The 13949-nt window shown below is 43.0% G+C and overlaps 1 protein-coding gene across 2 annotated transcripts in view; it reads left to right on the forward strand.

The window, feature by feature from the left end:
- Window positions 1-4184: 4184 nt before the first annotated feature.
- mcu (mitochondrial calcium uniporter) overlaps window positions 4185-13949 on the forward strand; it is an 84447-nt gene continuing 74682 nt past the window's right edge. Inside the window, exon 1 of one of the 2 annotated variants that reach the window (XM_061039504.1) lies at window positions 4185-4414. In XM_061039504.1, coding sequence (XP_060895487.1) covers window positions 4298-4414 — 117 coding nt within the window. In that variant the 5' untranslated portion in view covers window positions 4185-4297. The remainder of the gene's footprint in view (window positions 4415-13949) is intronic. The other variant, XM_061039503.1, reaches the window with a different exon arrangement.

Consider the following 13949-nt stretch of genomic DNA (forward strand, 5'->3'; position numbering starts at 1 on the left):
TGTGTGGTGTCTGAGCTGATATGTGTACAAGAGTATAAGCAAGAAAGGAAAGACAGCATACACTGCCTAATTAGGTCTGTGTTTACATTATTGGTGGTGTGATGAAATAGAAGCTACACACCCATGCTTGCTTGCTCTGAGCATTACCTTTTACACAGAGCAATGGGAGGGGCTCTCTTTATGCTGCTAGGAGACATTTGAGTCATGCACAGACCTGCACACACACATACACACACAAAGGCATACACACCTCTTTTTGTACTTTTCTCTCGTGTGCATCAATGACCTTGAGATATGGGTCCCAGACAGTTTTAAAGCACAGTTCTGTCTCTCTTTAGGATTTATTTTTAGGTTTGTGGACGACTGTGAAAAAAAAGATTAGTGTTAGACATGAGAGATTATATTTGAATAACTTTAGATCAAGATTTGTTTGAATTCTTCACGCTCATATTGAATCCCTGAACTCAGACGATTTATGAAAGGGGGAATTTACAAGGCACAATTTTTATGCAAAAATCTACCTCAACGAGTCATGATGTACAATTGCTGCTAGTGACAACCTCTGTGTTTTACCAGAGTTTTAAAAAACTGATATGATACCAATAAAATCAAACAATATGAGGACCTGTTTCAACAGCATGGCAACAAAAATAGAAGTTTTGGGCAACCAATTTTGGGTAATTTCTTGTTTTCAATCATCAAAAATTGCAGGATAACTCCCACACACTGTCGTATTTGCACCATAACATTGGCAACTTAAAGTTTTACTACAATGTAGACATCGTGCAGGAGCTTGCCTGCAATTGTTGATCGATTCATTTTTCTCATATGCACCTGTCCTGTGAAATAAATGTTTTTTTGGAGGGGGTGGGATAGTTGGGGGCTTGTTCTTATCAGAGAGGACAGCTGAAGAGAGACAGTAAACATTGGGAGCGGGGGACGAGGTGGGATTCAAACCCACGGCCGCAGCAAAATGGACGACACCATCTGTAAATGGTCTGTGGCCTATAGGCTATAAGTGCTAGGCTATCTGATGTTTAAAGCTAACTCTGTGTAGTTTGTTTCATGAGCTGATTACTTTGATTTAACAATGTAAACACAATGCACGAGGACAAACTAAATCTCATGTTGCTTAGTGGACTGCAGGTTTTTTTTTTTTTCACTTCACTGCAGCTTCTTTTGTTTACTCTGCTGACACACCATGTGCAAACACACACAGTCAATGTACACTCACAGCAGCACTGTAAAAAAGAAAAAGAAAAGGAAAAACACGGCTTGGTAGTATTTGGCCCGACACAAAGATTCTCTTCGTGAATCGATGCAGCCTGCAGGCCTTGAGCAGGTTCTTGTCCATGGTTGAGAATTTGCATTTAAATTGCAATCGCCCACACACACCGCCTGATGCTCTGCACCTGAAGAAGAACAGAAGAAAGGGGGATGAATCATGAAGCGATGACATATTACTACTATTTCACAAACAAACAGAAGACAAGCACGAGCGACAACAAAAGGGAGCAGATTTCAGTTTTTCTGTTTTTCTTTTTGTCTTATTTCTTATTTATCTGCTTCTCATTCTCTGAAGTTTGAGCTGAAGCTATTTTATTAAATGAACTACTTCAGTTAGAGTTTTGCTCTTAAACAACTGAAGGCTCCAGTATCCAGAATCTGGTTGGTTTCTACTTCGACCAACACAGGTGTGGAAGACTGTATTATATGACAGGCTTGGTCAAAGATTAAAAACAACATGTCGTCGTGCATTCCCCTGAAGGGTGTCTCCTTGACATTCATTGACCAAACGGACCCATTAGCACTCCCATTACCGGCATTTGCAGAGGTTGACTGATCCTGGAGAAAACAAATCGCCTCATACTCGACTCCTTGCCCTCGTTTTTCAGCCATTTGGGGACAGAAGCTGAGAAATGTGTAAAAAGTGCTTGCACATCATGGAAGTAGCCTCTGCCATTTAAAAAGTCACTGAAGATCACTTCAATTAGACTTGATCCTGTAGGGACATCCTCGCAAGAGTGAATGGAGGACAAGCTAATATTAGACTCAAGTTCTGGAGGAAACGATGGCGGTGGACAGCGAGTCTGCCAAGATGTAGCACATTACAGAGACATTCAGACGAGTCATATTGAGCCCGTCCCGTCCAAGATGGCTGGAAATCTCTTAAGTGTTAGTCGGCTCAGAGAGTGCCAAGTTCTTTTTGCTGTAATGGTAAACATAAGGAGACGGACAAGTAAGGACACAGTGCATGGAAAGCTTTTCTTGATCAGGAAATAAAGAAAAGAAAGAAAACATTAAAAAGAGTTTCAAGGGTATTACAGAAACCCTAAGAGGACATGCATCCGTAGATTTCATAACGAGTACATTTTGATTGTTTTCCACGGGTTCTGGACTTATTTATCTCATCGCCTTGCATACACCTGCCAACATTGAGGTGGTGGGAGGTGGGGGGTGACTCAGGCTGATATTGTTTGCGTGCCCTTCTCTGCCTTGACGCCTCGCTTGTGCTGTTGGGAGCTGATATGTTGCTCTTTTTTAAAATCCACCCTGTACATTTTGCAGAATGCATACCTACTATCCACTATTTGTTTGTTTTGTGCTGCCTTGTCTTGACATTTCTGGATATCTTGTTCCTTCATCCAGCTTTAGCCTTTCCGCTTGTGCAGAGTGCTTCCATGCACAAATCGCTTGAATCACTTTGTGGGTAGCCAGGTCACAGGGTCACAGGGTCACAGGGTCAGAGGGGTTCACATTTCATTTAGATTTTGTGTTTGTGTATCGTAAATCATATACAATCTGGGTATATTGGTTTCTTCAGACAAAGGATCTGTGTTTATAGTTCGTGATAATGAGGTTGTCAAGGGCAACATCGCAGGAGTTTCCTGTGAGAAATAACAAACAGGAGCGGGCCGGAGCATGGCCTTGAGTTACAGGGAGAAACCTGGGTAAAAAAAACTGTGTTTGCAGGTTTGTTATTTTGGGATATCTGTGATAACCAGTTTTTTTCAGATCTTGAGGAAATGAACCTACCTCTGGAAAACCAGCGAGGTTATCCCAATATAGAGACAAAAATAAGTTTAGTTCTTGAGGAAACAACCACAGAAATCACACGTTATAATAAGTTTAAAAAAAAGTAAAAAAAATAAAGAAAGAAAGGAAGAATGTCCACTTTGGGCTTCCGTACAAAGTGGACATTCTTCTGCTGCATGATTTGTTACAGAAAAAAAATGTGGTAACCAAAGACTAAGAGAAATATGCAAAGTGGGCACCACTAGCTTAGTGGTTATTGTGCGCGAACCCTTTGTACGGCAGCTATAGTCTTCCAAGCAGGCGGCCCAGGTTCAAGTCCGACCTGTAACACCTTTCCTGCATGTCATTCCCCTCTCTCTCTCTCTCTCTCTCTGATTTCCAACTCTATCTGTCCTATCTCTAAATAAAGGCACAAAAAGCCCAAAAATAAATCTTAAAAAAAATAATTTTGGAAATTGTAGATGCGTTAATACATTTTAATTCACTCCGTTTCCCTCTAACAATGATTACATTTTGGTTGTTTTCTCTGCATCTTGTCTCATTCCTGGAGATTTTGAGAAAGCAACTGGAATCATCTTGTTGCTACGGGAAAACAGAAGAGGGAAAACTTCATGGTTGTATGTCTGCTTAGGGCTTCCGTAGAATACAGACTAAAATAAGTTTCTTAATACTGAATGTATATCCTGTACTTCCATTGCTGGATTTGTATGTACCTCAAACCTAAGGTAGGTTTCATTTAATCTCCTTTAATGTGTCACTATATCTCGTGTCATAAACCTGTAGGGCTCACACACTCCCACTGAGATAACATTAATAGAGGTGGTAATGGAGATAGTGATGATAAGAAGCTCTGGTTTCATTCTTTGATTTCTCTCTCTGAGATTTAAGATTATATAGATCTATTTCTACTCAAATGTGTGAAACTACTCTTCATTCATTAATTAAAGCACTCTCCTGTGATCCAGCATTATTTGTACTCTACACTTGTTATATATTTGTGACACCATAATCACATCTTTAGTGACCTTCAATACCGTAAAGGAGTGATCGGTGCTGCGACAAACTGTGTGCATGTTTTTTAAATTAGCCAGCACTAAAGTGGTTTATCTTTGCATACTGGTGCAACACTGGGCATGTGTACTGAAGCCGCCGTATAGTCCAGCCCCGCAAAAACCCGCCCACCCTCCCTCCCCTCTTCCCTTCGGTGCGTCTCGGTCCGCCCGCAGCAGTCTCCTTCCCCGGCGAGCTTTTCACTACAGAGATGGCTGCGAAAGTGTGCAGATCAGTCCTCCTGTTGTCCCGGAGCAGCCGAGCGGTGGCCGGCAGCCTCCCCGCACTTGTTGTCTCTTCAGAGCGACACCACCAGCACATAAGACCGGTAAGTCCCAGGACGTCTGTGCGCACAGGAGGTGTGTGAGTGAGTGAGTGTGTGTGTGTGTGTGTGTGTGTGTGAGTGTGTGTGTAGGACCGGGCGGGCAGGCTTGGAACCGGAGAGAGAAAGCGGCAGTGGCTGCTGGCTGGCTGCGCTGGCTAAGGAAGTAAAGCTAACTAGCCTCAAGATTTCCCCTTCATGTTTCTTCTGGTTGCGCTTCACGGAGAGCCGAGGTGTGTGTCATGATATGTTTTGTGACACCCCATCCCGTGTAGCTCATGTGGGGGTTATTTTTAATCCACGGTTGGGACGGAGAGCTTTGACACAGGCAATGCAGGTTTTTTTTTTTTTTTTTTTTTTTTTTTTTTTTGGAGCTCATGCTGAAGCCTCATCATCAACACCCCACTGCTGCCCCGCCGTTTACTGTAACCAGCCCTTCAGACACAGAATCTCTACTACCCCCCATATCTCACATTTTATCCTGTGCCCTTCAACTTTGCACGCACAGAAGGTGTAGGCTAATTCCTGCAGTTTACAGGCATTTTTGGTTGGTGTGCTTGTGCCGACGGCAGGGGATCGGTTGTCTTTATTTATTTTTTTTGCTCTGTTGCAATGAGGCTGTTTGGTATGAAAGCTGTTAAGACTGCAGCTTCAGGAAGGGTCTGGCTGTCAGTACATGACTTATGGTTCCTCTCGTCTCTCTCTGTTCTTACACGCTTTGTGCAGCAGCAGCAGCAGCAGCAGATGTGTGCTGCAGCAACAGAAACTCAGAATAATGAATGCCTGAGCTAGAGATGGAAAAGGAGAACTACAGTTGTGCTTGTGTGAGAGATACACTCACCGCTTATTCATGCACACACACACACACACACACACACACACATATGAGACTTCACAGAAACATGGAAGCCCATATACTTGGATGATGTCAGACTCTCCAGCCTGCCTTTTTTTTCCTCCCCTCCCTTGCGGGTGTTTCCCCATTCAGCCGGGAGATCCTCAAGCTTTTTCCTGCAAGTTGATGCAGGTTTTTTGTAACTTTAAATGAAACCTAAAAAAACCCCCAAAACAGGAAGGTCAACATGTTTACAAAACGGTCACTACATTGCAATAGTTACTCGTCCTGTTTCTTGCTTGAATGCTGAAAATGAGGCTTTACAGCGGGCGACTGCTGCCAGAGGAGGGAGGGAGGTGAGGCACAGGATGCGGACTCGCATACGAAAAGGAATGAGGAAGTCGTTGCAGCCTAGAAGAGAACAGCCCCCTTTCAGTGAAGCAAGAAATACTGCTGTGATATTTTCTCTGCCACACGACTCCCCGCTCCCCTTTCCTGTCTTTTTCTAGTTGCCTTCTGTTCCTCGCCTACAAACAAACTCTGCCACACGCCTAGTGGAATGAAATGAGGCCTTTCTTTCCTGTGAAGCAGAACCGGGCCTGGAGGTTAAGTAGCTGTCAGAATTGACTTGCTCGGTCCTCACCGGCCCCTGGTGCTGTCGCCTGCTGTGAACTATTACAATAAGAACACATTCACCCCCCTGTGGAGAGGTGATGTTCTCCACTTCTCTTCCTATTTAAACCTGAAGTGATTGTACACAGCGAGCTGGGCTCTCTCTTATCTCGGCAGAGTCTGCCTTAATAAGTTCTCATTTTATTTCCGTCTGCTCAGGTCGTAGTTTTTTTTTTTTTTTGGCCTGTCATAGTGTGTCTTCGTCCATCGAAGCGTCGCCGCTGCTGCTGCAGCTCCCGACGCGGCGGGCCTGTCACCGTTTGACAGCCGCGCTCACTGATTTCATTTGTGAGTCCTTCACTGCAGTGTGGGAAGTCTCTGTTTCTACACTTGTGTCTGTACAGCTGCAGTGGGACACGTGAACAGAAGATTTTTAGATAACAGTTTCACTTTCAGATTGTCATCCGAGATTAGATTTTTGCTCTAGTGTGCTCATCCAATAATCGAATGACTAGAAAAATGTGTAAGATGCACCGATTGTGAAAATCAGGGCCGATACTGATACGATGTTCAAATCAAATATGTGAATGACTGCTGATTTCAATTCTTTGTTACTCTTTTTAACTCTTTGTCGCCTGCCTCCCTCCTGTCACTGGAACATGAAGCTGCATGTTGCTGATCTTTCCCACAGACGGTGTAAGGGCGCACTCTCACTAGCTAAGTTGTCTCATACCGTGCTTAAGGCACTCGCTCGCTTCAACGGTTAGCTAAACTAGCTTATCAGTTTTCAATTGATTCAACCTTACACATAAACATCGGACACTGACATCGTTGAATGCTCCATTATTTGCAAACGGGCCGATGTCTGACGACGTTCAACCGATGCATCGGTGCGTCCCTAAAAAATAATCATAACAATTATATTTCAGAATCATTAATCATGCAGCTTCAGGCTCAGTGAAGAACATGTGTTTGTCCATGTATGCATATTCTTTAGGGGGGGGGGGGTTTGGTAGGTTAGACTGACATTGCATTATCCACTAGTGATGCACTGTTCCTGTTTCATAACATCACATGAAAATGTACCTTCACCCAGTTGATTTTGAAGATGGACTGATGCTTTATGTCATCCAATCAATGCACTGACTCACATGTAGACCGTACAGGAGGCCGATACCGATGCTGGTATGAGAACAACTTCAGTTGCCATTTATCTTTTATGAAGAGATTCTGCTCATGAATACGATCTCTTCTGGTTGCTAGTTCTGCTTTATTTCCTTGTTAATTGTTTAGCACCAATACACCAAGTCAAATTCCTTGTATGTGTATCTGTGCTTGGCAATAAATTCTGATTCTGATCTGGAGGGAAGGTTTATGAGTTTTGGTGTTGCAAGTGTTTTGATTTCTGTCTGTAGTTGGAGCAGTTATTCCCTTGAGTTGTTTCATTGGCTGTATACAAGATAACAGATCATGTTTGAAGGGGAAATTGGTGAAATAAAAACGTCTGAAATGCAACCTCTGAAACCATCCACTATCACCTGACAAAGAGTGAATCTAGGGTTTTTATTCGTCTGTAAAAACAGGAATCTGAATTCAAGTGCAGCCAACTACACGGCTGTCGACGTCTCTTTACTTAAATTAGATTTCCTCCTCTCAAGTTGCTATTTGGACTGTAAACAAGGATGAAAGCACGATAAGGAAGTCTTGGCTTAAACATCCCTTCTTATCTCACCTGGCGGCGGCTACACTGTTAGAAATGGACGTTGTTCCAAGAGGCCATATTGTCGTCAGGCGGTATAGACCATCGTCTTCGGAGCTGGGTTGCCATTTAGCATGAATGTAAAATGTTCAGAACGGAGAAATGTTCTTAAAAACACACAAAAGCAGCAGCGAGGAGCTCAATTCCAAGAAACGAGATGACTAACAGTCCTCAACCGCTGCCTCTATGAAACGGTGTGATCATAATGGTTGAAGTCCTCCAAGACTCAAAAGCCGACCGTGGGCTCCAAGGTTCACATTTCACCTGCGACGGATTACCATTGAGTCAGCTGTCATATAAAAAAAAAAAGCGTCTGTCCTGACGTGTGGCATGGGAGTTGAGTCACTGGGAACAAACAGTCCTTGTTGAGAAGGTTTTAAATCGAAGGGTTTTTATGGTTTGAGCACATTTTGTGAAGTTTTTCCACATGTTGGCTAAAAAAGGGAAATCAAGAAATGTTTTTTTATTTCCTTTTTAAGCCGACATGTTCATTAAAGCTGAGCGGTTGGTGGCTGCAGTGTTTGAGGCCAGGGAGGGGGAGGGGGGGGGGGGGGGTCGAGGCCCTCTCCTGGCTTTTAATCCAATCAGTGTAGGAGTAAACTAATTTATCCCCGCTGCCGTTCTCGGGCTCGGTGCAGAAGTTATCCGGATTAGTGCGATAAAGGAGCGACTGTCGGGCTGGAGCTTTGGTCTGCTGGACAGGTGATAAGATGGTTGAATGATTGATCAACCTGTCCACTCCTGTCACTCTCATTGATGTGATTCGACCCCTTTATGGACAAAGCGGCGTCAAGTGGCCGTTTATGATCTCACATTTACATGGATATGTATGGAGGGAAGAAAACACTTTGATGTGACACATGATGAATTGGTTGTCCTGTTAGCTCTCGTTCATGTGTCTGAGGCTAATTAAGAATATCATTCTTCACTATGGAGTGTGATGATTGACAGGTGTGCGGCTTTCTCCTGTATGGACAATAACCGATGGCATTTTAGTGCCAGAGCTAAAACAGGGTCCTAAAGACGCTGACTAGACTCTTCTCCTCTGTCGCCCCCTGGTGGTGGAATGAACAGAGTCCCTCTGCACCTTTAAGAAAAAGCTAAAGACCCAGCTCTTTCATGAATACCTACTAACTTAATGATGATGGGCTCCATATTATTGATGATGATGATGGTAATGACGATGGTTTTTGTTTGATAAGGACGACTTATAAGATGGTTTCTATACTGATTAGAGCTCTCAAGAACTGCCCTCAATGTTGTGCTTTGCCTCTGGTCACTTCCTGTCAGCACCTGTGTGTCCAATCAGACTCAAAGCTGATCGTTTGCTCTTACTGACTTTTTTCTAGATCCTTGCTTGTGTTGTTCTTACTCTCTGATGTACGTCGCTTTGGATAAAAGAGTCTGATAAGTGAATTGTAGATCTGGATCTGGAGTGTCTGTTCTCTTTTCTTTTCTGATTCCTCTGCTGGAGAGGGATCTTAATAGTCTTTTGGTCGGCACAGCTGCACTGTTCCATCTCTTCATTGATATTGGATTACTATCTGAAGACTGAGGTTGCTTTAATGGGCGTGGAGTGCAACTTAGAGGGCTTTTTTTAGTGGCTGAGAAAATTGATCCGAGTCTTCCCTTTGGGGGTTTCATACAATCCTGCAGGGCGAGTTCATACGATGGAATTTCAGTCAAAGGGGATGCTAACAGAAAAGATTGATTTGCTGATTTGATATTCCACTAAGTCTGTCAGTCCATATGCTGTACCATGTTCAAGCTGATGGACTTTACATGCTAAAAGAAAATCCCATTAGCTTCCAGTGCCTGTGTATAGGCTTGGGCAAAGAGACTCACTCTGTTTATGAGAGTAACATGAAGGTCTAACTTAACAAAGTCATGACAAGCCAAATGGACAAATTAAAACTTGAATTAAGGGAAGGATGACGTAAAAAAAGTCCCTGTGTCAGCACCTGTGATAGCATCCATCTGTCAGTATGATGATGTCAGATTAGCAACACTAGAGCTGAAACAGTTTTTAGATTACTAGATCCAAAGAAAAAGAAATCCCCACATGTTTTAATAATCAGTTATTTTGCTGGTTTAAAGCTGTTTCCACCTTCAAATTTGTAATATTTCAAAAAAATATTATTATTATTGTATTATTATAAGAATTATTTCTTATTAAATATTTCAAAGTCGATCTAACTTTCAGCCGGGTGAACGGCGTCTCTCTCATGTCCACACAGCGCTCCGGTTTTGCCCGTTTACTGCACTATGTAACTTTGTCAGCGGGCCAAGAAGCGTTCCCTGCAGATATTATTTCAGAACAGATTAAGACTGTATCGTTATCGTTGTGTCATCGTTGCGTCATGTTTAGCATCTTCACCGGGTGCAGAAAGTCGTCTAACCCCGAGTTATGTCTCAGGTTTGGAACCTTACAAACCTATCTCAACTAGCATGTAATAAATGAGCCCCTCCAATGGTGCCATACAGATACCATCAATCATTTTAATAACAGAGATAGTATTGTTTTATACCTGGTGGTCTTGCAAGTATCCAACATTTTTAAAACCTCTAAAATGAGCTGTAAGTCACAGGCCTGTAGAGCACTAAGCATTAGAGGCAGACCACAGATTATGGAGAGTAAAAACATAGATTAAATGTCAGAAATGTACACGTTTGGTTAGGCTAGCAGGGTACTGCGGTCCACTTCAGACCGTCCTCTCTCTCCCTGTTAGAAGAATTAGGTTGAGATAGCGGGCAGTGAACAGGAACCAGAGGACCAATCCTGAATGTCCAGGCAGGCATGTTAGCTCTCTCTGCTTTAGTGGTAACGACCTCTCCCTATGGATCCATTTTCCCTTCAGGAGGCGGCGAGTACAGTCTCCAAATTGTCACAGGAGAGAGTGTGACCCCTCCTATTTGTATTATTAGGAGCCATTTTCCAGAAATGAGGCCATGTTGCTACAACACAATATCCTTTGTTGTGTTAGTAAAGGTGTGTGTGTGTGTGTGTGTGTGTGTGTGTGTGTGTGTGTGTGTGTGTGTGTGTGTGTGTGTGTGTGTGTGTGTGTGTGTGTGTGTGTGTGTGTGTGTGTGTGTGTGTGTGTGTGTGTGTGTGTGTGTGTGTGTGTGTGTGTGTGTGTGTGTGTGTGTGTGTGTGTGTGTGTGTGTGTGTGTGTGTGTGTGTGTGTGTGTGTGTGTGTGTGTGTGTGTGTGTGTGTGTGTGTGTGTGTGTGTGTGTGTGTGTGTGTGTGTGTGTGTGTGTGTGTGTGTGTGTGTGTGTGTGTGTGTGTGTGTGTGTGTGTGTGTGTGTGTGTGTGTGTGTGTGTGTGTGTGTGTGTGTGTGTGTGTGTGTGTGTGTGTGTGTGTGTGTGTGTGTGTGTGATTACTCGTGTTCACTGCAGAACAAAGCGGTGTGATGGCGTCCATGTCTGCAGCGTTGTATTCATTCTTTGTTCCTGCAAACATCGGAGAGGAAAAACAGCTGTTACAAGATATGCAGCATGAGCAAAAGTTTCCTGATATGAAATGTTGTCTAGAAACGTCTCCTTCTAGTTTAACCCTCTCTCTCTTGAATGTGGTGGAACAACTTGGCTGTAAATACACGGAGCACTAAAGCATGTTGTTTTGACTGAAAACGGTCGACCAGTGTTTGTCACATGATGTAATCTTCAAACCTTTAATTGGCCAGAAAGCCTCATTTTGCAACACGCTAACCAAGAGTTTAAATCATGTTTAAAATACAGAGGCCATGTAGCCGTTTAAACTCTTTTAACACTCACTATAAGAGCTTTCACACTTGCAGAAAACTCCTGAAAAAACTCTTGATATCTGCATGTGTGAATGCAAACGGCTGAATCTTTCACTCAGACTTCACCCGGAGTTTCTCCTGACAGCACCCCAAGTATTTTTTTCCGCAGCAAGTCCGAGTGAGCTGATGTGAGAACGCAGCAGGATACTCTCCAGAGAATTCACCTCGAGCCAATGGGAGGGGGGGAGTGACGTTTATATCCTGTGACTGCTGCATGGAGCATAGACTGTCTGCACCCGAATAGTTGGATCTCTGTGCATGTAATGAACCTGCTGCATTAGATTTTCTGCTCTCCAGTATGTTGTTCTCCACTCTTGTTGAAAGTCTGGTTCCATTGAACTTTAGAGGCGATTGGACTTCCTGTCACATTTTCAACATATTAAGATTTTTAAAATCTTTTAGCGTGGTCCAGTCTTAAAGTGACAGCGTCTCTGAACTCCTCTTTTCAGGGACACCATTTAAAAGATAGAGAGGTGTTTTTATTTGTTGAACCCTGTCACAACAGTTAGCAGGATGTTGTCCTCAAAGCTCAATAAGGGGCGGAGTTAGTTATGGAAGCATCTGTCATATCTGTTTTTTTGTACCTACATTTATGTGTTAAACAAAACAAAGAAAAGCATGCAGATACAGATTATAAACAACACAAAGTGTATGACCTCTGAGAACCTTTGAAACCTCACCCCCCAGATTCCTGTATTTTTGGGAAGAACTTCAGAAGAAGTAGGGATTTAGGGGGTAATAAAATGGAGCTTGAGTTATTTGCATCGTGCAGGTATGAAGCACTTGGAAATCTCCTGAGGCTGAAAATGCACCTAATATGTAATTTTCCCCGGCGAGGCTCCCGGTTTTAGTGCCTCCTCTCAGTGCGGTGTGGTGAAAATTACATGGATTGTCTCACCATCATACAAAATGACAAGTGGCTGTTGCCATATTTTCACAGTGATAAAATGCTGATGGCTTTAGCGGCCGTGTTTTTTCTGACAGAGCTCCTGTCAGCTCGGGTGGCGTTCACCCCCGGGGAGCAGAAACTGGTCCGGGAGCTGCACGGCTCACCTGGCAGGCGCACCTGCTCTGAAACTTCAGATTGGTGCATTTGTTCAGCTGTAGCCTCTTTTTAAAAACCATTTTTCTACAGTCTCCATCGTCCCTCTCGCTGCATCCAGTGCGATCAGGTTGACAGACGGTCGGGCTTCAGCCTGAAATTGGTTTCATCAGAGTCCAGTGTTTACGTTTGCTCAAATGAAGAGCACAAATATTTGATGGCAGCAACCAAAGAAATGAGACTGTTACAACATTTCAACAGCTCATTAAACGGGTTATTATTCTACATTTAAATTGTATGTTTTAGGGATCGTCAAGATTTACTTTATTAATCCTGCAACGGGAAATTCAATTTTTGCTGAAATACACACACATGCAACAACAAGGAATCGAACAGGATCCGATGGACATGCACTGATGGAGAGATTGTAATGCCTTGCTCAAGGGCACCTGAGGATGTGAACTGGCACCTCTCCAGCTAACAGACCAGTCTTCCAGTCTTGGGACTTGAACCAGCGACCCTCCCGTTCCCAACCCCAAGTCCCTGCAGACTGAGCTGCTACCTCCTGACACTCCTTTATATTCCCACAAATGTACAGAGTTCAAATTACTTTCGCAGTATTTTTGAAATATTTTGGTTACATTTAAACTGTGATTTGTTTTTGATTGTTAAAGTCTTAATATGTGATTTTTAACACTTAAATGTAGAAATCAAGTATATCCTCTGAAAATAACTCTGTGAGTCATGACTGTCTACAATGGGTGTAACACCCGAGTCCCACTGTCTGTGATGTTTTCAGAGTTTTCAGAGTCCTATCTTCACTTTGTTTACATCGCCCGGACGGCCGGCTGACTCCTCCCCTCGTGTATAAAAGTTGTTTAATTGAGGGACTAGAGAAAAGAAGAATAACATACTGTACTCACTGCTTAACTGTGTTTCTAGATCACGCTCATTTCAGGTAAATTTACATGCAGTGTGAAGATACGAGCATAATAAAGATCGCTAGCATTAGCATGCTAACACAACAATGCAGCGCAAGTTGTTTTGGTTTCATGCTGGAGCTCAATAAATAAAAATATAAAGCCTTTAATTTGAAATAAATGATAAAAATACAGGTGATCTGATTATTTCTTTAAAGCAGCATTTCTATTCTTTAATGAATTTGTTTGGTTTAGTGACTTACATCGTTAGCTCAAGAAGTTTAGACATGAAACATACTCCAAAGAACTAAAAAAAAGTCTGAACTAAAAAAGTCTGCATGCACTGACTCATAGTACTCCAGCTAGAACAACATGCAAAACAGCTTCTGCTGAGCTGCAGGTATTTGTACACCTGCTCCATGAACATCTGTTTGCTTTGTCACTCTATGACTGGATGCATTTTCAAAATCTTTTCCAGCGTTTTTGTGCATGCAGAGAAACTCTCCGTCAGCTTCTCCCTCTGTGAGATCTCCTCCAGACATATGCTGCAGCCTGCCCCCCCCCCCCC

The sequence above is a fragment of the Labrus mixtus genome, chromosome 6 (genome assembly GCF_963584025.1).
Source record: "Labrus mixtus chromosome 6, fLabMix1.1, whole genome shotgun sequence".
In the NCBI taxonomy this organism is placed as follows: Eukaryota; Metazoa; Chordata; class Actinopteri; order Labriformes; family Labridae; genus Labrus; species Labrus mixtus.